The sequence below is a fragment of the Mustela nivalis genome (genome assembly GCF_964662115.1).
Source record: "Mustela nivalis genome assembly, chromosome: 12".
NCBI classification, from domain to species: domain Eukaryota; kingdom Metazoa; phylum Chordata; class Mammalia; order Carnivora; family Mustelidae; genus Mustela; species Mustela nivalis.
In genome coordinates, this window is record NC_139031.1 from 21,315,024 (window position 1) to 21,337,329 (window position 22,306).

A 22,306-nucleotide genomic window follows, 5' to 3' on the forward strand; every position below is an offset into this window, starting at 1 on the left:
CTCTCTGCCTACTTGTGATCTCTCTTTGTCAAATAAATAAATAAAATCTTTAAAAAAAAAAAAAAGGTGTTAAGAAACTGTTCCAAAATTCAAGTATCTATAGTCACAGAATTATCTTACTTAGTATGAAACATGCCTCTCTCTGTCCTTTTCTCTCTCATTATTATTATTTTTAAATATACCTTGTTTAAGGAATAAGCTGTCCAGGAAGTACCACCTCCCAAGATGTAAATCCTCTGCCCATCATGTGCAATTTCATGTCTGTATCTGAAAACATACATGGAATCTGTTTATAATGAAGTGAAAAATGATCTACCTAAGATTTTGCCATAAGGCTTTTGTTGGATAATTATTCATAGTAATAAATTGTTAGAAACAATCTAAGTGTTTAACAATAGTGAATTGGTTAAATGAATTACAGAATAGACATAAAATGGATTAGCGTGCAACCAGTAAGAATACAGGCAGAGAGGACAGTTAATATATCAAGAACTTCTTTCCATGTCATTAACTGGAAAAAAAAAAAAAATGTAAGAGCAGATAGGCTCTAATCCCATGAAAAATTTATACATACACAAATATGCAGAGAAAATGACTACAGAGATCGATCCAAAATGTTAACCCTGGCTATCTCTAGATTTATATTATATTTTTTTCATTTTCTTAATTTTACTTATCTGTATTTTCCAGATTTTCTAAAATCTTTTTGTGATAACTTTGTATAAGGAGGGAAATTATTACAGAGTTTGTAAAAAGTGATCTGTCTACATTTCATTAGAAACCCCACAGTATGGACTTTCAAATTAAGATACTTATTTAATAGATACAAAAATATCAGAAAAATTCTGCTACATAGAACTGTGATTATAATGTGAAACACCTACCAGGACTTTTATCCAAGCAGTCTAGCTAGAAGTGAAACCATTTATAATGTGTCCATAAAATGATTCAAGAAGGCAACCATGTGAAAATGCTTTGAAAACTTAATCTATTTCCTCCTTTCCCTGAAGGCCCTGGTGCTGATAAAATAAATTACATCAAAATTATTCCAGCAGCAGCCCACCCCCGAGTCCTCACATGGTAGCTCTGCAAACATCAGCCCACTGCCATCCTACAACAAAGATAAAGCCTTCCTTAGAACCTCTAGGCCGTTTTGTTTAAAGGAAACGAAGAGATAACTGGATTCATCTAAACAAAGTGAATAAAAAACTATTTACTGTCTTTGCTTTTAAACTGGAGAGGAAAAAATTATTTCACAGAAGTATTTCTAATTTTAAGAGGCAAGTCCTAGCAGGAAAGAAAAGTGAAAGGCCTAGGACTGCTCCCAGAAGGTGGCTAGGAGCACCCTGTGAAGTCTGCATGCTTAACAGGGCACTTGAAACGAAGGTCCTCCCCTCCTCTCATCCACCCATCCAACCACCACGCCCCCCCCAAGTCAATATTCACTGAGTACCACTATGGGAATTGAGTGCCACAGGCTCTCTGGGTATACAGCTGCGAGCAAATGAGCCAAATAATCCCAAAGCGCAAGTTAAGAAGGCAAATCAAAAAGTAACTAGAAAGTGATTGTTTTGTCTGTAATATGGCATTTAATTACATTTGCTACCACTGGTTTCTTCTTCAAAGTGTTACTATCTTCCTAATGCAGGGAAAAATGAGATATAAAAGGAAATACTATGAGAAAAAAATCTATGGTTAAGGGGGAAATATCATTCCTTAACCAGATGACTTTTCTTTAATGCTGAACTGGAATCTACCAGCAGTTGGCTATTTTAACCAGGCTGTAAGAGTCTTCGTCAAACCGTATTAGCAGTATTCAGAAAAAAGTCAAACTTAGCAAAAAAGAATAAATATGCTTTGATCCTAGAACCTCACCTCTCTTCTGGCAGATCACAGGACAGATTGTTTGGTTTTAGTTGTGTCCACTCTCTTGTATTGAGATCTAGTTTGTGCAGATCTGTGCTGTAAATGTAGCCAGTTGTCCCTCCAAAAACATAAAGGGAGCCATTGATGATCGCCATGGCCTGGAGGGCAAGGAAAGGTGAATACCATTGATTCATTAACGCCTGGTTAAAGAATACAAACGTTATTCAATACCCCAAAATGAGACTTCATGAAATTCTCTTCTACTTTTTAACCTTCTAAAATAGCAGACCTTTAAAAGATTATAGATCTGGGGGGAACCGAGGTGGCTCAGTCTGTTGAGCATCTGACTCTTGATTTAGGCTTAGGTCATGTCATGGTCCAGGGATCAAGCTCCATGTCATTGTGCTCCCTGCTCAGTGGGGAGTCTGCTTGTCCTTTTCCCTCTGCTCCTCCCCCAACTTGGGCTCTTTCCCTCTCTCATTCAAATAAATGAATAAAAAATTTAAAAATTTTAATAGATTTTATTTATTTATTTGACAAAGAGAGACACAGTGAGAGAGGGAACACAAGCAGGGGGAGTGGGAGAGGGAGTAAAAGGCTTCCTACTGAGCAGGGAGCCCAATGTGGGGGCTTGATCCCAGGACCCGGGGATCATGCCCTGAGCTGAAGGCAGACACTTAACGACTGAGCCACCCAGATGCCCCTAAAAAATAAAATCTTTTAAAAATATACCTAAAAATAAATAAATAAAAGATTAAAGATTTTTAGAGAACCCAGGGATTATTTTTAGAAGGGTAAAGCTTTGGGGTGCCTCGGTGGTGCAGTTGGTTAAGTGTCCCACTCTTGGTTTTGGCTGAGGTCATGATCTCAGGGTTGTTAGACCAAGCCCTGCATCAGGCTGCTCAGCATGGAGTCTGCTTATGACTCTCTCTCCCTCTTCCTCCGCCCCTTCCCCACCACATGCACTCTCTCTCTCTCAATCTAATATATAAATAAACAAATCTTTAAAAAGAAAGAAAAGTTAAGAAAGAAAGGTAAAGCTTTGCTCAACTACAAAGCAGTTCTACCTAGATAGGCAAGAGGACTGGATATCGTTTAGGGATCCTGGCCAACCAAAGAATGTATACATCACAGACATGAACATTTCCACGCAAAGCTGCTTCTCTTTCTAAGCAGTGTTAAGAAAGATGCTCTCAGGAAGAAGAAGCAGATATGAAAATAAGGCACCAGAACCCCTTAAGTAAAATGTCTAAAGTTGGTAGTCCTAAAAATGTCACATTTTCTACCAGACTCCCGTCAGCATAAATTCTGCTTTTGTTATGGTCATTTCTCAGAGTTTTAATGCCTCCTCCAGTGGAATAGAGCTATCCAGTATGTACCTCTACACATAGCTTAGGAGGTATTTATTATCAGTACTAATGTTGGCCAGTTGAAAAAGAAGCTAAAGATGCTTTTAAGTTTAGCCCATTACTCTCCAAGGGTCGCCGATGTTGGAGGGTTGCTCCCTATCTTTTTGGATAGAACTTTTCAGACCTTTTGAAGCACTGGAATTAACTAGAAACTAATGTCCACATAACCTGTGTTTCAGCTCAGACTAGCCTGTATTAAGTCCTTTCCAAGTGCAGATATTATCTACTCTACTACTTAGGTCAGAAAGCTCTCCAAAGAATCATATCATTTTAGAGATGATGACCATATGTAGAGCCCAAACTCATTGGGGGTGGGAGTGGAGGCAGAGTGCATCCTGACATTTAAAATACTTCTGTAGAGGGGCGTCCAGGTGGCTCAGTCAGTTAAGCGGCTGCCTTTGGATCAGATCATGATCCTAGGGTCCTGGGATCAAATCCCAAATTGTGCTCCCTGCTCAGCAGGGAGTCTGCTTCTCTCTCTGCCCCTCTCCCTGCTCATGCTTTCTCCGTCTCTCTCTCTCTCTCAAATAAATAAATAAAAATCTTTTTAAAAAAATACTTCTGTATAGATCTAGGTCATGATCCCAAATTGGATTAGAAATAAAGAGTGAGGAAAAAAAGGAAAGGAGGTAATAACAACCAGATTTGCAATTATGACTTCACATCAGAACTGAAAAATCAGTGGGTGCCTGGGTGGCTCAGTCAGTTGAACGCTTGATTCTTGGTTTCAACTCAGGCCATGATCTCAGGGTCTTGAGATCAAGCCCCGTGTGGTGTTGCACTCAGTGGGGAATCTGCTGGAGGATTCTCTCTCTCCCTCTGCCCTCCCCCCACTCATGTGTGCACTCTCTCTCTTTCAAATAAATAAATAAAGGAAACAAAAAAACCTAGGGACATGGGTGGCTCAGCCAGTCATGGGATCCTGGGATTGAGCCCCTTGCTGGGGAGACTGCTTCTCCCTCTGTCTCTTCCCCTCCCCAAAGACTCATACTCTCTCTCATCTCTCAAATAAATAAATAAAATCTTCTTGAAAAAATGACCTGAAAAATCAAATATTAAACAGTGAATTCATTCTCTGTTTAAAAAAAAAGTAGTAACAAATATTCTGACATTGTCCTTAGAACTAGAAAGATCTGCACTAATACATCCACCATGATTGGCCACAGATTGGTACCTGTCCGTATATACGGCTGGGTTTCTTCCCCCGACAGCTGAGTAAAGCCCATCTCTTATACTTCACGTTACACACATGGACGTCATTGCCGTTGCTCTCACCGAACGGGATGCCTGTACCTCCAAACACCAACAGGTTGTTTCCATGCAGCACAACTGGGGAAGGAGACGCACATGTCCATTATGTACTGGCTACCTGCGGTATGTTCCCACGTAAACCCAGAATAAGAGAGACTAAAGAAATGTCTGCTTTAATGCTCTCTCAGAAGGTAACTCAAACCACTGACATCTAACTACTATAAAGTTCTGCAGGAAAAGGCTTACTTCAAACTGTACGGACTAAACCATAAGGCCAGCTTGTTGTTAGGTATGTGACACGTATTCAACTCCACGTGTTTGTGGAGTTCCTGAAATACTGTGTCTAACACTACGAGAGGACATGAACTATGGCACAGCACTGTCACTGAAGACAGTTCAAGTATGCAGCAAAGCAGAGAAAATGAAGTATCATCTTTGCCTCAGCAAAGACCCAGCAGGACTCTGGATGAAGGGATAAAAGGATCATTCTGGTTTTGCCAGGGGAATGAATGATCTCTACATTTTAAATTATGCTTCTGTCACCTTAATCCTTCACCAGATAAAAAGAAACACCAATATCCTGCTGGTAACTTTGGTGTTCTATTTCTTCTGTTTCTGCCACCACATGCACACACGCACGTGCACACACACACACGCACACACACACATGCACACACATTCTTTCTCTAACGACAAGTACCCCCCAAATCGTGCTACTATTTTACCTCAATGGCATTTTGAGAAATCAATTGTTCAGCTGATATAGTTTGAGAGCCAGCATGGCTCTGGAGCTGCAAGAGCCAGGTTTCAATTCTTGTATGATCTCAGTTGAAGTCCCTTAAGGCCCCTCTAACATCCTGTTTTCCATTTGTACAACGGCAATAACTCTAAAGTGCATCACAGAAATGTTGTGAGGTAAACGGATACTACGTGTGGAGTACTTTGCTCAGAAGCTACTATCGTCATTATAAACCCCCTCTGTTGAGCCTCTACTATATTTTACTTAGCCTGTATCTGCTACTTTCTATTAAACCCTCTGAAATATTACTAATCCCATTTTACAAGTAAAGACCTTGAACCTAAGAATCATCAAGCAAGGAAACGGTATACAGCTAGATTCAAACTCAGGACTAGCCTCCCAAGTGATTTTGAACCACCATGCTGCATTCTTACCACAGTAGCAAGTCTATCCCTTAACAGGGTTTAATCATATGACAGTATTATTACAAATTAACAAGAACCATGTGACACTGACCTGTCCTCACAGACATTTCATAAAGTCAAAAGTTCAGAACTGCTTGCACTCACGTGACATAGATGCCAATTCCCGGGGCATGTAGCCATCTGTGCCCATCTGGTGCCATACTCCTGTAGCAAAATGATACCTCCAAAGCTCCCTGAAGAGAGGATAGTCTTCATTATCTGGCCCTCCAGATTCATCATAATCTGGGTTATAACCTCCAAACACATAGAGGTTGGTATTATCTGCCACACAACGATGTCCACTTCGTGCTGGTGGAGGTCTGTGGCCTAGGAGAGAATAAGACGGTTTTCCAAAGATGGCCAAGCAGATTAAAAGTACAAACAAATTTGGTCACAATCATTTTAGCTTTAAGAGGGAATCAGGGAAAATTTATAACATTGATTTACTTTTTATATGCTTAGGTTATTTTTTACATTCACACATGACTACTTAAGTTTTTAAGGAGCTAGTCTCCATTTCTATTTCATACAACTAACTTTCAGATTTTGGTCACTGTGAAAAGTTTTTTTTTTTTTTCCAAGGGAGGTAAAATAGCATTATAAACTCAAAAAAATGGTTGACAACTTGAAATTTTCAAGAAGGAAGGAGGGGTTTAATAAGCAAAAAGCTAACAGGACAAATTTTCTTATTTCCTTAGAGGAGAACAAAAACACAGGCCAACTAAATTAAACTGAAAATATTAGAGAACTACATAAATATAATCACAAATGTGAATGAGTCATGTATAAATAAAAATACACACACATAAAACCTATGATTTGTCCACACTATATAATTATACACTTAAAAAGAAAACTGGCTTTCAAAGAGTTATAGAAAGATTTAGAATTAAATACCACTCCAGACAGTATGGCAGTTAACAAAAAATATCCTTATACTTATCTCAAAGAGCATCTTTCAACCTACTGAGAGCTTTACTAAGAAAAGCTATTTCTACAGTTTATATTTGAAAGCTATCTTTAGTTTAAATTGCATCAACTAGTTCACTAAAAACTACTTCGAGATTAGAGTAAAAAAATCCTAAATTTTTAGATTATTTCTAAAAATTTATCCTTACAATTTTTTATACCAGTCTACACAAACCCTTACATAGCTGCAGAACCAAAGATGCTTAAATCCATACTGGATGGAATAAAAAGCCACAATAGTTGTCAGTCACCCTAAAGACGTACCTACTTTCCTATACTAGGAATAGATATTAGTATAATGTTAATTAATATTTAGGATGATGCTGGACACCTAACGAACATGTTATATTAAAAAAAAACACTTATTACCAACCTAACATAGGCCTTATGTATTTTGTTCATCAAAATCTCACTTCCTGGGGTATAAATTCAAATAAGAACAGAAAAGAAGTTGCACCTATCTAGAGAAACTAAAAAACAAATAAACCACGAATCAATCACTGAATCCCTCAACTCTGACCTGTCAGTCCTGTCTGAGAATCTTTGATGACTCCTTCCTGCTCAAGTACAGTTTTCAACCCACAATTTAGAGCCTTTCACAACATAACTTTGGCCTTATAGCTCACACTTCTGCCTAAGTTTGTCTCTCTGCTTATAAAGCCAAGTCCTTCCCTTAGCCCTTGGCCTGGTCTCCTACCCTTCAATGCTTACTTGTGGAAATGCCTCCAAATCCAGCCCTTACAGCTTTCTCATCTTTAAACCCTAGGGCCCTTAAAGTTCAATACCCTGCGATTCAAATAATAGGATATACACACACAGCAAGATTATTATACTGTATCTATGTAAATACATGAATATATTAGACAAACTATAATCATTTAGAAAATTTACTCATAAGCTGTGATTTACCTCAACTGAAGAACTAAATTTCTCTTTCTAGGAATCTCAAAACACAGAAAGTGTGGTGTGGAAGAAAAAGCAAAAGCTCCTACAAATGTCTAGATTTGAATCCAGGTTTCTAACTGCTACCTTGAGCAAGTCACTGACCCTCACCGTATCTCAGCTTCCTCATCTGTATAAGGGGATATTAAGCCTGTACCTCACAGATTTTTCAGATTTCTATTAAAATGCTTATTGGCTTATATATTAATCTTTCCAAGTGTGTGAACTATTTGAAGAAAGAGGAATGTACTTGCATTGACCTTTCTAGTACCAAGCCCAAGGCACACAAAAAACACTAAACAAAAATTTATAAATTTTTCTCTACTCATTTTGTGAACATTTGTTTTTCTTCTCCAAATAGGTTAGAAGCTCCTCAAAGGCAAAGATCATGTATAACAATTGTCCTGTATTACCCGTAACACCTGAAACCAGTGGAGCGATATAAAAGACACTAGGAGACAGGGCACCTGGGTGGCTCTGTTGGTTAAGCAACTGCCTTCAGCTCAGGTCATGATCCCGGAGTCCCAGGATGGAGTCCCGCATCAGCCTCCCAGCGCCAAGGGGAGTCTGCTTCTCCCTCTGATCTTCTCCCCTCTCGTGCTCTCTCTCACTCCCTCTCTCAAACAAAAATAAATAAAATCTTAAAAAAAGAAAAAAGACACTAGGAGTTTCAAGATTCTAGTTTCAGGTTAAAGTAAACAGTGTCAGGGATGATAAAAATAGTGTATAGCTCCCAATGGACTTTGGTATCATTATACTTCAGAGATATACGATTTCAGGGGCAGGGGCTGGATTATGCAATGGTCTTCTCAAAACAGAAATGCTTCTAAAAATTAGTGAGACATATTTAAAGAAAAAACAAAACAGAGTTGTTGTGGTCAACAGATGGGAACTTTGAGAATCTATATAACGTCATATGCTTTACTCCCTGAAGTCAACAGATACTTTTCTAAAACTGCTTTTGGACAAATATTTGAAAAGACATACACTATATTCTAGGATTTTCTCTCTATAATTTTCCACTATGAGTTACTTGACAACTATTTTTGTGACAAATGTAACTCAAATGGATTAAAGGTTGAGGAGTTAGTGAAAAGATGGTCTCATATTTATTCACTCATTCATTCATTCATTAAGCCCAAAATATTACTGGATACTTGCTTTGTACCAGGTACTGCCTAAGGTGCTGGGGATACAGTGATAGGACCACTGTCATTTCTGTCCTCTAGAGCTTAAAGTCTAGTCCTGCACTTTCAATGCAGTAGCCACTAACCGTGTATTAATGCTGAGCACTTGAAATGAGGATGGTCCAGAATGAGATATGATTTCAATGTAAAATACCCACTGGATTTCAAAGACTTCGTATCCAAAAATGAATACAGAATTACTAATTTTTGTATTGAATGTATGTTGAAATGTATTTTTGATGTCCTGAGTTAAATAGAAGTATTAAAATTAATGCCACCTTTTACTTTTTTAATGTGACTACTGGAAATTTTTCCATTTGTGGCTCACATAACATTTCTATTGAACAGGGCTGGTCTGACTCAATTGCTTGCTTTTGTAATTCCATTATCTATGCAAATTAAACTGCTGGGTAAAGAGAATCTGATCAATGTTTGATAAATATTAAACATGCTGTCAAGAAGTCTGATAGCTGGGAGTAAAAGGTAACTCTTCTTTCTCTTCAGTCAGTAACTAGAGATTTCTTTGTACATATTTATAGCCCAAGAGTGACTAACATATCAGAAAGTCAAATTTTACTTTGAATAAATCAGGGGAATTTGTCAGGGCTAATGCCAGGGAGACTAAGCACTTATTTTCATTGTGTGGGATATAGCACAGGTTCATCAGCCTTGACCAAAATAAAATTGGGTTTTAGATTGTTAAATAGTTCTCTGAATCCTCCCCCAAACTCACCATGTGCAAATCCCACTTTCCTAAAAATGACTTGCTACTAATGAAATTACCCTTTGAATTAGGTTACCTAATTCAGAAACTTCCACTAGAAAATGTAAAAAACTCAAGCGTAAAAAAGTCAAAAATTAAAACTGAACTAGTATGCAGAGGTGACTCCCAATATCCACAAGGCAACATCCAGCTAAGGGAATGTGTATCTATGATGTCTGAATCATCTTCTCTTCCGTGGGCTCACCTCGTCACAAACACTTGCTCTTTAACCTGGGCAGAAGCAAGAGCTCATGGTAACCAGGGAAATGGGCTTTAGTTTCTACTCCAGCCCACAGGAAAAGAGAAGCTAGCTGCCCAACATTAAGGTGACAGATGATTAGCCGGATTAGTCAATGTTTTCGCCATTACAGTATTTAACAAAGCTTCCTTTACATACGTTCACATGCAAATGTCTGAGTACTTCTGCGTCAAAGGAATATATGCTTTAAAGTGTTACAGATGCAATGTGAAAGAGCCATATTGCTCTCCAAAGAGACTGGAACAATTATACTCCCAAATGATTTCTGGAAGTGCTTATTTCTTCACACTCTCTTTAACCTCTCTCCTGTGTGCCCATTGAAAGGGTACAAATGAGGGTCAGCTATCTGTATTTCCCTGATTTTTTACTAGTGCACATGTTAACCAGCCCATTTCTAGTTCTTCTGTGGGGAGCTGCCTGATCATATCCCTTGCTTTTCTATCTACCTAGTTGTTATCTTACAGATTTGTAGAAATTATTTATTTATAATATTTCTTTCATCCAACCTGCTACTTGTCTTAATTTTATCTTTTAATGTATGGAAGTTTTTGTGTTACTGAATCTCTCAATCTTTTAATAAAGGTAACTTTGCAAAAAAAAAAAAAAAAAAAGAAAGAAAAAGAAAAGAAAAAAGACTGCTTTATATTTCATTTATCTCTGAATCATAAAATTATAAAAATATTTTCATTTAGTTCTAGTAATTTTACAGGTTTTTTTTTAATACTCAGAAACTGAATATATCCAGAATTTGTTTTTGTGGACTCTATGAGGTAGGACTCTAATTTTCCTCCCGAAATGTATAGGCTTTTGCCATCAAACCACTTCTGGAAAGCCATCTCTTCTATACTGAGTTGAAATGTCAACTTTATCACACACTAAATTGACATGCTCTAGAGTAGAATTAGGAAAATCCCAATATCCAGGTCTAATCACAAACTTGGACACAAAATCTATTACTTTTTAAGAATGCACACAACTGGGGCACCTTGGTGGCACAGTCGGTTAAGCATCCAACCCTTGATTTTGGCTCAGGTCCTGATCTTAGGGTTTTGAGATTGAGCCCCATGACCGGCTCCACATTCAGCACAGAATCTGCTTGGGAATGTCCCTCTCGCTTTGTCTCTCAAATAAATAAATAAATCTTACCAAAAAAAAAAAAAGAGAGAGAGAGAGAGAGTGCACACAATCAATATAAAGCAAAATCACAGAAAATTAATGGAAAAGCTTGCAAGTAAAATAGCATATAACATTTATTGCTTAGTAAATTTATTACTTACAAGATGTAGCCACCTCTAAATATTAATTTGTGGGGAGGCCATTAAAAAAAAATAAAAACCTTTACTGCTGAAAGTATTAGCTAGTTATAAATATCAAATAGCCTAAAGGATAGATTCAGTTTCGTTTAACTGGTCACTTTTTTCCAAATACAAAGCTTTCCATTACCTCAACCAGAGAAGACAGGTCTTCTATTTTACATCTGGAAAACTGGACTGGAAAGCCAAAGAGGAATGAGCCAGCTGGCTCATGCCCCTGACCAGCAAGCAGACCTTTTTACTACTCCCAGAGTTCAAGCTGTTCAGGCAAAAGCAATCTATTCATACCAGCAAGCATTATTACATAGTTATATATGCATTTCCTACCAGAGGAACTCCGTACCCTATATGAGATGCATATGTAAAGATCTGGCTTCTCAGGGCAGATAATCTTAGTGTAGAAGATAGCAGCAATCAAATAAATCTGCTTTGACAGACTCTGGTGTTATGAGGAGTTCAAGTACTGAGCACAGCATACTTGAGGTAATTGTTACACTGTACCTAGTTATATATCATCATTGGCTTCTGGACTCTATTCAGTTCCACCAGCTCTGCTAATTATCAACTCCTATACCATTATCACAGTTTTAATTATGATAGCTTTGAAGTATCTTCTCAATATCCAGTAGAACAAATTCCCCTTTCTGTTACTTTTTCAAAGAACTTCTGGGCTGTCTTTCTCCATCTACACTTGCAATCAATTTTGGAGTCAGTTTGTTCAAAACAAAAGAAAACAAAACAGAACAACCCCCCCCCCCCACAAATGTAAGAAGTCCCTTGAAGGATGCCAGGGTGGCTCAGTTCATGATCCCAGGATCCTGGGATCCAGTCCCACATGGGGCTCCCTGCTCAGCAGGGAGTCTGCATCTCCCTCTGCCTGCCACTCCCCTGCTTGTGCTCGCTTGCTCACTTGCTCTCTGACAAATAAATGAAATCTTAAAAAAAAAAAAAAAAACCTTGATATAAGACATCATCTTATCCAGGTGATCAAAATTAATGTCATCATAACAGGAAAAATCAACACCATCTGCAAGGGACGTGAACACAGTATTACTTCAGGGTGGGGACTGTGGGGTTGCCCAGTCAGCTAAGCATCCGACTCTTTGATTTTTGGCTCAGGTCATGATCTCAGGGTTGTGAGATCGAGCCCTGGATGGGGATCCATGCTGGCCGTGGAGCCTGCTTAAGATTCCTGCTCTCCTTCTCTCTCTGCCCCTCCTTGCTTGTACTTCCTCTAAAAAAGAAAAAAAGACTTCAGCATTCCTACCAAAAATGCATAAGCTGAATGTAATCATGAAAAAAACACAAGATAAACACAAACAAAGTGATATGCCACAGTATAACTAGTCTATAATGTTGAAAAATATCAATGTCAGGGGCGCCTGGGTGGCTCAGTGGGTTAAGGCCTCTGCCTTCGGCTCAGGTCATGATCCCAGGGTCCTGGGATCGAGCCCCACATCGGGTTCTCTGCTCAGCAGGGAGCCTGCTTCCTTCTCTCTCTCTCTCTCTCTACCTGCCTCTCTGCTTACTTGTGATCTCTGTCTGTCAAATAAATAAATAAAATATTAAAAAAAAAAAAAGAAAAATATCAATGTCAAAGCTAAAGATCTATGAAAACTGAATGCAACACATGATTTGGCATTTTCTTTTACTACAAAGGACATCACTGGAATAACTGGCAAAATCTAAAGGTAAGGTCTGTAAATCAGATACTGGTGTTAATTTTATCCATTCCTTCTAGTGTTAATAGTGGTAATTTCCTATTTTGGATACTTGTTCTGCAGTCAAAGAGAATATTTGTTTTCCAGGAACACTAAAGTATTTAGGAGTAACAGGGTATCATGTCTATAGCTTACCCTCAAATGTCTCAAACAAAAACAATATACATGTGTATACATATACATGTGTCATATATGCATAGAAAGAGGGGGTAAAAAGGGAGAGGAGAGGAGAGGGAAGAAAAGAGAGGGAACAGGATCAAGCAAATGTGATCAAATGTTAACATTTGGAGAATCTGGGCAAATGGTAGAGAATTTTTTTTACCATTCTTGTTGCTTCTCTGTTGAGTCATGAAGGAACCTAGTTTCTAGCCATTTATCCTCATCTTTTTTAATAACCATCAGTATAGATTTTTTTCTTGTTTTTTAATTTTTAAGTACTTTATAATTTTCCATACAATGGTGAATGCTTATCTCTTTTGTTCTATTTTTTAATTGGTTGTTGTTAATATATACAGAAATAATTTATCTTTGCAAGTTCAAATTTTATCCAGTCAACTGTCTGAATTCTGGTATTAGTTATCATTAATTATCTCGGATTTTACAGTAGACAATCATGTACATGTTATTAATGACAACTTTCAGCTCTTTCTTTCCAATACATGTACTTTTATATTTTTCTTTGTCTTCTATGGTATTATTGCACTTTCTCTAAAAGTGCAATAACCTCTAGAACAAGGTTGAAGAGTGGAGATGATAGTGGGCATTTTGTCTCTCTTTTTTTTTTTAATTAAAAGATTTTATTTATTTATTTGACAGAGATAGATCATAAGTAGGCGGGGGGGGGGGGAGCAGGCTCCATGCTGAGCAGAGAGCCTGATGTGGGGCTCGATCCCAGAACCCTGGGATCATGATGCGAGCTGAAAGCAGAGTCCTTAACCCACTGAGCCACCCAGGCGCCCCTCTCTTTTTTTTTTTTTTAAAGATTTTATTTATTTATTTGACATACAGAGATCACAAGTAAGCAGAGAGGCAGGCAGAGAGAGAGAGAGAAGGGGAAGCAGGCTCCCTAGCGAGCAAAGCGCCTGATGTGGGGCTCTATCCCAGGACTCTGAGATCATGACCTGAGCCGAAGGCAGAGGCTTTAACCCACCGAGCCACCCAGGCCGTGGGCATTTTGTCTTACTTTCATTTTAAATTGGTAATGTTTCACCATAATGTATAATATTTGCAACTGGTTTCTTACACATAGCCTATACAATAAAATAAATTTTCCTTTATTCTTGGCTGCCTGCCAATTTTTTCCTTACCAGGAATGGGTATTTTTTTTAATTAAATTTTTATTGAAATGGAAAATACAGAAAACTGCATATAAGAGTATAGCTTGGTGCATTTTAACAAAATGAACACACTGAGAATCAAATTTTTTTTTAAAGATTTTATTTATTTATTTGACAGAGAGAGATCACAAGTAGGCATAGAGGCAGGCAGAGAGAGAGAGAGGAAGAAGCAGGCTCCCTGCTGAGCAGAGAGCCCGATGCGGGACTCGATCCCAGGACCCTGAGATCATGACCTGAGCCGAAGGCAGCGGCCCAACCCACTGAGCCACCCAGGCGCCCTGAGAATCAAATTTTATTCAACCTTTTTGATATCAAGAAAATCTTGTTCGTTTTTCACTTTTCTGATTTTGCTGAAATAATTAAGCTTTCTTATTTTTCTTTCCTTTTCTCCTAGGAAGATCTACGTCCCATTACCTCTAATATTTTTTTTAAACCAATAAACTTGTGGCACCTGGGTGGCTCAGTCAGTTAAAGAGCCGATTCTTCATTTCAGCTCAGGTTATGATTTCAGGACCCTGGGATCAAGCCTTGGCTTTCCAGCTCCTCTCTTAGCAGGGAGTCCACCTGAGGATTCTCTGTCTCCCTCTGCTCCTCTGCCACTTGCAAGCACACGTGACTTCCCTCTCTTTCTCTTTAATAAATCTTTTTAAAAACCATAAACTTTTGGGGCGCCTGGGTGGCTCAGTGGGTTAAGCCGCTGCCTTCGGCTCAGGTCATGATCTCAGGGTCCTGGGATCGAGTCCCGCATCGGGCTCTCTGCTCAGCAGGGAGCCTGCTTCCTTCTCTCTCTCTCTCTCTCTGCCTGCCTCTCAGTGTACTTGTGATTTCTCTCTGTCAAATAAATAAATAAAATCTTTAAAAAAAAAAAGATAAAAAAAAATAAAAAATAAATAAAAAAATAAAAAAAACCATAAACTTTTGTTTTCCTAACAATATTAAGAATAAACCACATATAGGCGCAACTGGGTGGGTCAGTTGGTTAAGCGACCGACTTGTGATTTCTGCTCAGGTCATCATCTCACGGTGTTGAAGTCAATCCCCTCCCTGGGGCTCCTGGGGCTCCGTGCTGGGCTGTGGAGCCTGCTTAAGATTCTCTCTCTCCCTCTATCCCTCTCCACCTTCCCCCCAGGCTCCCGAACTCACATCCTCTCTCTCTCAAAAAATAAATGAACAAGTCAAGCAACAAACCAACTACACACGGAAAGAAACTTGGCTATTAACAGTGATTGCTTCTGGAGAGGGGAATAAAGTGAAGAGTAAAGATGTGAAAGGGTGCATTTTAACTTAACATTGTGGTGAAATATAACACATGTACAGGAACACATCTAACTATAAATGTATAGCTGAACATATTACAAAAAAGGCAATCACCACTCAGGTCAAAATACTGAATACTGGTTTCTTACACATAGCCTATACAATAAAATAAATTTTATGCCCCCTTACCTGCTCCTTTTGGCCACAACTCCCTGCAACCCACCTCTTTCACTTCTAGAGGAAGAACACATTCCCTATTTTTATGGCAATCATAAAACTTGCTTTCTTTTAATAGCTTTATCATACCTAATTTGTGTCCCTAAACAATATTGTTTATTTTGGCCTAGTTTTGAAGTGTATTTTAGTAGAATGATATCGTATATATTCTTTCTGGGCTCTATCATTCATAACTATGTTTCTGAGATTCATTCATGTTGTTGGGAATGAAGTGGTCTGTTCATTTCCATTGTCAAATAGTATTTCTTTGTATGAATATATACCACGATTTATCCATTCTACGTTGCATGAATAGACATTTGGGCTGTTTCAAATTAGTGACTCTTAATGCTGCTATAAATATTTTTGTACATGTTTTCAGGTGCACAGGGACCTACATTTGTTGGCTATAAAATCCAGAAAGGTAATTTGTGAGTCACAATATATGGAAATCTTTACCTTTGCTAGAAAAGTTCAAACTGCTTACAAAATACTTATTATTGGTATTGTCAATCTTTTTAATTAGGCAATTCCTATCCATTTGTATACCTGTTTCATTGTGGTTTTAATAGGCATTTGTCTCATTACTAATGAGACTGGGCACCTTTTCCTGTTTTCTGGTCAACTAGATATTGAGATGTCTTTTTCTTACTAATCTGTTCAAATTTGTTATATACAGATAAGGACATTCATTTTTCACTCTATGTATTTCCATATTATTTGAATTTAAATAAACCCATATTACACCTGTAAATTCTGAAACAAAAAATAAGACAATCTTAAGCAGTTTTACTTTCTCCCTATACCCCCAATTTGTTTAAATCATCCGAAATGCTGTAGAATGTTACTTATATATTCACACATATAAATACACACACATATGTATTTATATTATTCTGTATTTTTAGTTACAGAATGTTATATATATATAAAATATACATATACACACATTTATTTCTGTATTTTTATAAATCTTTTCTTAACAATTAAACTTGGGCTTCCCAGTCCCTCTATTTGCATGCAACTCTTTAAGTATTACTGGTTTCTTTCCACACCATAGCTTCCAATATCCCAATCTTCCTCTTTCTTGGATTTGTTTTCATTTTACTGGGAATAGCTCTTCAAAGTAATTTTCTCAAAAAGGATATGTGTTGTAAACTCTCAGAGTTCTCATTTATTTTTACCCCCACTTAAACACTAGTGAGGGTACAGAGTTCTATACTAGTGGGTACAGAGTTCTGTTCAAAATAATTTTCTCTCGGGGGCACCTGGGTGGCTCAGTCATTAAGCATCTGCCTTCAGCTCAGGTCACAATCCCGGGGTTCTGGGATTGAGCCCTGCATCAGGCTCCCTGCTCGGAGGGAAGTCTGATTCTCCCTTTCCCACTCCCCCTGCTTGTGTTCCCTCTCTCACGGTGTCCCTCTCTGTCAAATAAACAAATAAAATCTTTAAAAAATAATAAGTTTCTCTCAGAACACCGAAGGTCCTTATCTTCTAGCAAATCGTGTTGCAGGTGAGAAATCCAACACCAGTCTGATTCTTGGTCTTGGTCTAAGACTAAGAAAATGTAAGCAATTTTCTGTCCTTAGAATCATAAAGAGTTCACCAATGTATAGATAGATGCTTTTGTTTTTGTGTTCTTCCTGCCTATTCCTTGGTGGGCCCTTTATACTTGAAAAGTTAGTCTTTCTTCAGTATAGGGAAATACTCTGTGTTCCTTATTTTCCCCTTCCACTATCTGATCTTTCCTTCTGTAATCCCATGATATGGTTAGTGGAACACTTAGATTTATTCTCAAAGTATGAATTTCTCTCATGTATTTTCTCTTTTGGTCTTCTTGCTTTATGGTCTCTATATTGCCTCTTTCTTACTTTCCTTAGAATTGGTCTTAAGCTTTCTTTTAATACTCAAACTGCAACTTTTGGTCAGCAATCATGACTTCAACACAGAAATAATTCTTTTTTTTTTTTAAAGATTTTATTTATTTATTTGACAGAGAGGTCACAAGCAGGCAGAGAGAGAAGGGGAAGCAGGCTCCCTGCTGAGTAGAGAGCCCAATGTGGAGCTTGATCCCAGGACCCTGAGATCATTACCTGAGCCGAAGGCAGAGGCTTAACCCACTGAGCCACCCAGGCGCCCCCATAAAAATTCTTTAATCACTCACTTTTCTCCACGGTTTTTTATTTATGGACCCAATTCACTCTTGATTCTGAGGAAATCTCCTATGATCAGATCTTAAAGTTCCATCCTGCTTCCTCCTGTCCTGCTTCCCCAATGGTCAGTTATTTCATTTGTTCATCTTAGTCATCCCTTTTTCAAATCTAATCTCCCTCAGATGTCTGATGGACCTTGATCACCTATTTATATTAATAAATGAAGGACGACATTGGTTGGTAATTGTGAGAGACAAGGATTTCCTCAACAGTTGTAGTACTTTGTCTTCACACCTCCAAATGGGAGGTCCCTCTCATGGTGGGCTTCTGCAGGTAGGTGGTAGACTGACAGACAGGTTGCCCTTTAGGAGGAGAGAAAAGGTGAGGAGCTTTGCCTTGGTATCGCCCGAATGAGAAAGGCTGTGTTTCGATGGTATGGTCCTTAAATGTACACCACACCTTGATGGAGCTCCCTTTCTTTTCCTGTCCCTATTCCACCTCCCTCATCCAAGGTTCTGCTTTGTGCCCCTACTCTCTCTCCAATCCCAGTCCATGTGAACACAGCCTGCTCAACCTTCCCCAGGGCAAATCCCCTAACTCTGCCTGAGCAGCTGTCCTCATAGCTTTATCCTAGGAACTAATGCTCTTGCCAAAGCTCTTTGTGTGAAGAGAGAGAAGTAAGGGAAATAACTGTTTTGGAGGAAGACCCTTAATTTGCCTTGATGTTCCACTTTTCCTATACCTGCTCCCTATTCCCATACTTGCTGACACTGGGCCTGGAGTTTCAGGAAAGAGGCCCTACTAAGAATTCTCTGACTTGCAGCGTGCAGCAGGAACACCTACTTTGGGTTCCATTTTGTTCTGTTCTGGTTTCTCAATCAATATAATTCCAACTGCTTTCTATTGCCCTGAAATTCCTTAGACTTTCTGGCATTATAAAATAATAATGAAAGTAGCTAAGATTAATTCAACATTGGATAAATGTAAAAACTCAAAGTGCTTTGCACATAATATCTCTCTTGATCTCACAGTAACCCTAGGAGGCAGGTACTACCATCATCATCCTTATTTTACAAATGAGGAAATTGAAGACAAAAAAAAAAAAAAGGAGTAAGGAACTTGCCCAAAGCCACACAGTTGGTAAACAGTAGAGCCTGGATTCAGACATAGATAATCTGGTTTCAAAGCTTTCCTTTTCTACAATTATGATTTGTTATTCTTCTTATGTTTACTTTGTCTTTTGCAATGATATTAAGACGCATGGAAACATAAATGGGTACATTTAGGCCATCATTTTGTAATGGAAACCCATTGTTTTTATTTTACCAGTATTGTTTCACACCACACTTTTAATTGCTTTATGAGAAATGAGAAATAGCTTTAAGAGAAAATGCAGGATCTCGTGAAGGAATCCAGTGACAGAAAATGAGCCCTTTGAAACTATTTAAATCAGAATGAACAGAGGTAATGTACTGGATTCCCAAAATGAGTCTTAAAAGTGGCAATTTCAAAAGCATAGATTCTTTTTAATCTAAGAAAACAATAAACACCAGCATTTTTGTGTTCTCAACAACTCATTAGCTTACTGTCACACCACCAAGAGAAGTTGAGAACATATGAAAATTTTAGTCCCATCCTATTCCCTGACAGGGGCCTTTTAAATAATTGAGTTGGGAGATGCCTGGGTGGCTCAGTAGGTTAAGCAACTGCCTTCAGCTCAGGTCATGATCCTGGAGTCCCAGGATGGAGTCCCACATCAGGCTTCCCCTCTGCTTCTCACTCTGACCTCTCCCTGCTCTCTCTCTCTTTTTTTTTTTTTTTTTTAACCTCTCCCTTCTCATGTGCTCTCTCTCCCTCAATCTCTCTCTCTCTCTAATAAATAAATAAATCTTTAATAAAAAAATTCAGTTGGACTGAAATAGACATGATATACCTACCACAGGTGCTGTGCTACAGACTGGAGATAAAGAAATGAAAGGCACTGTCCCACTACCCCTGCCCTTACAGAGCTTACAGTCTAACAGCAGGCATGGACAAGGAAACCAACAACTATAATTCAGTGTGATAAGTGCTATGATACAGGCAGGTACACCAAGGGTGGGATCAGAACAGAGACAGGCCTTCCAAGGAGATTTCCCTGGAAATAACTCTTACACTGAGGGTTCAAGGATACATTATTATTGGTTTGAGGAGATTGTAAACTGAATGTATCATGTTTTCTCTCAAATCTGCCCCACTATCCACCTATATAACACATTTAAAGAGCACAACAGTCCACACAGAACACTCCTCTTCAATATTAGCCAAATCAATCAAGTCTCATCAAATTCTTCTCTCTTATATTTAAAATCAATTCCCTACCCTCTGCCTTCGCTGCAGCCTCTATCACTGCTCACCTTGATAACTAAAATAACCTCATAGCTGATCTTTCTGTTAAATCTCTTCACTAGTTAAAAAAACAAAATGATTCTGAAAACTCCCCTTGGGTGGTACCCCCACCACTTGATCTGGGCCTTCTCCAGTTTCTTCTTGATCTGGGACTTCTCCGGCTTCTTCTCTCCATACTCTTTCCCACTATGCTGAACTCCCTACAGTTCTCTGAGAGTCTGTGTGCCATTTTGCCTAACTGCCTTTACTTAAGCTGTGTGGTCCCCATGATTGAGATGTTCTAACCCTCCCTTGCTCATTAACACCTACTCAGCCTTTAAGTTCATCTCCTCTGAAGTCATCCTGCTGGCCACTCCTCTCCTTGCTCCCTACAAGTTGAGTCAGGTTCCTCTTTTGTGTAATCCCATACCATACCCCCTCATCAGGACACTTATCACAAAGAATTACACTCAAATTATTTTCTGTAATTGCTCCTTTATCTGATTCTCTACTATCTAGATATTGAGCTAGTACACTGCCTGTTGCACAGGAGGCAATCAAGAAATACTAAAAGAATGAAAGAATGAACGAACGAACGAAGAGAATTAAGTCTGTGAAAGCTGATGAGAGAACCAAAGGAGATAATGGAGAGAAGGACAGAACGTTGCAGTAATACCCACCTCTAGTGGGTAGGAAGTAAGAAGCTAGTGAGGGAAACAGAATGAACAATCAAAGAGAAGAAGAAAACATCTAGGATTGTACAGTAAAGTAACCCAAAAGAAGAAGGAAATTTAAGAGGTGCAGGTGGTCAACAGCATCAAACACTACAAACAGGTCAAAGAAGGCGAGAACTAAGACAAGACCACTGACTTAGAGGCAGTCACTGGTGACTGATGATGATGATGCTGGGTTTACCCCCGCCTCCCTCAGCACTGGCAGAGACATCTTCCTCAGCCATTGTTGGAGGCAAGTTAGGGCTAACAAAATAATCAAAGGTGTGCAACTTACCTGTGCTAATCTCTTTTTTCCATTATTAAAAAATTGAAAAACTTAATATTCAAAAGAAAATAACATCTCACAACCAGATAATGATGCTATTTCACTGCTTTGTTTTTTTACATTTATAGTTGTACAAAATTGGTACTACATTAAATTCTACATCCTAATTAAACAATTTCTTAATTGTACTTAAATTTAGTCAGCCTGAGTTAGCTTTCTCATTGTAAAACAATAAATTAGCATTCTAGTTCATAAATGGGAAAAAAAAATTATAGAATCTGATGTGCCTGCTTGGCCATGTATGCACAATGGTTCATGTCACATAATACTAAAATTATATCTTCTTAATTTGTATCAATAAAATTATTATTTATTCTAAAAGCTAACACACTACCCTAAGTATCTTATCCTGACCCATTTAGTCTAGATTTTATTCTTTCCATGCTGTGGAACATGGTGCTAGAAATAGATTAGGTACTAGATATAGAACATCTCTAGCAGCTGAAGACTTTTTTTTAAATAATCTTCAGTTAAAATTAGACATAGTGGCTTATAATTTAATGAAGTCTAAAGCACATTAAGCATACTTGTCTGACAATTTGTTATATCTAGAAAAAATAGCGTGAACCAATTTTCAACCCTTGTTTCAGATTTTTTTTTTCCAGTGTACAGTATGTTTTGGTGGAAAAAATAAGAAATAGAAGGAATGCAACATTTCTAAAAGTGAGAATTACTAGGTCAAAGGATGTCACCATTTTTAGGTTTTTTTTACATTATATTGCCAAACTGAATCCAGATAAGCTGTGTTAAATGTTGTCACTTCCCTCAGCATATGAGCTTCATGTCCCCATACCCTTGCCAACACTGGGTATTCTTATTTTTAGTCTTCAGCAACCTCATAGGTGAAAATGATATCTTATTATTTTAAGTATCATGTTTATATAGTAGTAAAACTGAGTATTTGCTCATAGTTATTGACTATGCATTGATTTTTATGTCCTTTTACCTATTTTTCTAGTAGGCATTTATTTGCTTTTTAAACTGTCGATTTATATATAGCATATAGTATATATAATAGTAAAACTGAGTATTTA

The 22,306-nt window shown here is 38.1% G+C and overlaps 1 protein-coding gene across 3 annotated transcripts in view; it reads right to left on the reverse strand.

The window, feature by feature from the left end:
- KLHDC10 (kelch domain containing 10) overlaps positions 1-22,306 on the reverse strand; it is a 62,684-nt gene that overhangs the window by 9,288 nt on the left and 31,090 nt on the right. For all 3 annotated transcript variants that reach the window (XM_082692175.1, XM_082692174.1, XM_082692176.1), the window contains 4 exons: positions 5,835-6,056; positions 4,450-4,604; positions 1,876-2,024; positions 183-267 (listed from right to left, as the gene is read on the reverse strand). In XM_082692175.1, the coding sequence (XP_082548301.1) occupies positions 183-267; positions 1,876-2,024; positions 4,450-4,604; positions 5,835-6,056 (611 nt within the window). The remainder of the gene's footprint in view (positions 1-182; positions 268-1,875; positions 2,025-4,449; positions 4,605-5,834; positions 6,057-22,306) is intronic.